The sequence below is a fragment of the Dipodomys ordii genome, unplaced genomic scaffold (assembly GCF_000151885.1).
Source record: "Dipodomys ordii isolate 6190 unplaced genomic scaffold, Dord_2.0 Scaffold6, whole genome shotgun sequence".
In the NCBI taxonomy this organism is placed as follows: Eukaryota; Metazoa; Chordata; class Mammalia; order Rodentia; family Heteromyidae; genus Dipodomys; species Dipodomys ordii.
In genome coordinates this window covers 13114784-13116878 of record NW_012267222.1, presented here as the reverse complement: position 1 = coordinate 13116878, position 2095 = coordinate 13114784, and the positions used below count along the sequence as shown (strand labels likewise).

The following is a 2095-nucleotide window of genomic DNA, read 5'->3' as shown; positions in this document are numbered from 1 at the left end:
GACGTGGAGCGGCTCCGGGACCGCGAGGACAGGCGGCTGGAGCGGCCGGACCGCGAGGTCGAGGGCGACGGCTTCTCCTGGGGGGAGCCGGGCCACATGTCGTTCACGTAGTTGGGCATGGCGGCCGCGGCCTTCCCGCAGCTGAGGAGCCTTCCGCCGACCAGCAGGCGTCTGGAGAGGAACCGGAGGCGGGAAGAGTCGGTGGGAGGCCGGGAGGCGGCGCCCGCGAGCGCGCGACGGCCTCGCCCTCAGCCCGGGCCGCGTCCCGGGGCCCCGCGCGGGCTCGACCCCCGGCGCCGGAGAACTCACCCCCGGCCGCGGACGCCTCCCTCGAGACGGAGAGCAAGGCGCAGCGGGCGCCTTCCCCTCGCAGCTCGGGACGAGGAGGGGCTGCTCCGGGGCGCTCTGCAGGAGTGAGCGAACAACCACCACCTTCGACGTCCGGACGCGAACTGAGCCCCGCGTCTGCTGACGCGTCGAAAGTACTAGAAACCCGGAGCCTGCGCAGTGCCGTTTGCGCGGTGGGCGTGGCTTTCTGGCCTAACCGCCGCCCGGCTGGAGGCTCCCTGGGTTGCGCCTGCGCAGACAGGCCAGCGGCTCTCGGGCTACATCCGGGTATCCTGCTACGGCTTTGTTTTGTATTTTAAGAGAAATGCCGCGGTCTGGGGTTGCCGGGACGGGTGGCACTGTGCGGAGGGACCCCGGACTCTGTCAGGGGGAGCGGCCGCGGGCTGGGCGGGGCTCGGACCCCCGCGGGCCAGTGGAGCCTCCCTGGCCGTCTGCTCCCTGGGGCTCGCCTGGGCCCCGGGCCACACCCCGCCTGCGCAGGACTGATAGACCGAGATGACCGCCGCCACCCTCCGGAAATAGAGTCTAAATTTTAAAGAAGGGCTTCTGGGTTCTTATTGTTGTTTGACTTCCATGATTTGGCTTAGAGGTCAGCGAGAGAGTCACAGATGCCTATTCTCAAGGGCAGTATGCCCGGCCCAGGAGGCTAAAGGGTGATGGCCAGAGTACGCAGACATCCAAGCACAGAGAACAAAGAAAACTTTATTCAAAGGGCTCAGCAAGACCCCCTCTCACAAAAGAGAAGCAATGCTGGCTGTAGTCTGAGGTGACCTATATAACCCACAAGGGCAGTAGGCAGCTGGTGTGGACGTGTGGACCCGGGGCTTCAGCAGAGCCGGCTGCTGCCCAAATGGCAGATAAGGGTCTTACAGCTACCCAGACCTGAAGGTCACGCTCAGGGGATCTTGCTAGTACGGTTGTAGCTGCCCTGGCGGAGTGCCATCTCGAGGTGAAGGGGGTGGAGGCTGGTTTACTGTTCTTACTAACTACTGTTGTAAAAAGACTATTCTAAACTATGAGAGAAGAGGCTACTGGGCCAATATTCCCCACCCTTTGGTTTAATAATTTAAGGGGCGCATATGGTCAGGAGCATGGGTGAAGGTCGTTTCTTCTGGAGCTGCTTCCTGCTAAGAAGGGATGGAAGTAGTCAGGGGGGTACACTTGACCAGGTACCCTCCTAGGAGCATTTGATGGATGGGCTGATTGCTGAAAAGTCTCATCTTTCCCAAAAGTATGTTCTACATGCACCTGAATAGACAAGTTTCAGTTAGTATGAGGCAAAAAAAAAACTGCTGTTAGCAGACCCAAGGTAGGCTTTAGCCTACCCCAAATGGGTCCTGTACCCCATTATTTTGTTGGATAATTTTTTCAAGGTCTCTGAGATGTTTGATTTGTTCCTTGATGGCATAGCTGCTATCAGTTAAAGCAGCACATATTTTTTTTTTAACCTCATCGCACCTTTGGTGGTGGCGTAAGAGTAGGTAATTGATAACTGCAAGATTGTCAAGGATAAGTTGCCTATGTTCCTGTTGCTCTTGATTTAACAGTGCAGTGGCAGAGGAGGTGTAGTTAATGCTTTTTGCCACTATGCGTGCCAAATGTGTGACACCTTTATAGGCTCCTACCGCCAGTCCTGGTATACCAACCAAGGAGAAAGTGAGGGCAATGTATTCTGCTTTAGACAGTTTATAGATACAAGTCTCATCCAGCACTAGACTTCTTGTTTCACGGACTTGTTGATACTGGA

At 57.3% G+C, this 2095-nt stretch overlaps 1 protein-coding gene across 1 annotated transcript in view; it reads right to left on the bottom strand.

Annotated features, from left to right (window-relative positions):
* Positions 1-466, bottom strand: part of Rsrp1 (arginine/serine-rich protein 1) — a 3803-nt gene extending 3337 nt beyond the window's left edge. Inside the window, exons 1-2 of the mRNA XM_013032370.1 lie at positions 311-466; positions 4-171 (exon numbers count right to left, since the gene is read on the bottom strand). Coding sequence (XP_012887824.1) covers positions 4-119 — 116 coding nt within the window. The 5' untranslated portion in view covers positions 120-171; positions 311-466. The remainder of the gene's footprint in view (positions 1-3; positions 172-310) is intronic.
* Positions 467-2095: the final 1629 nt, after the last annotated feature.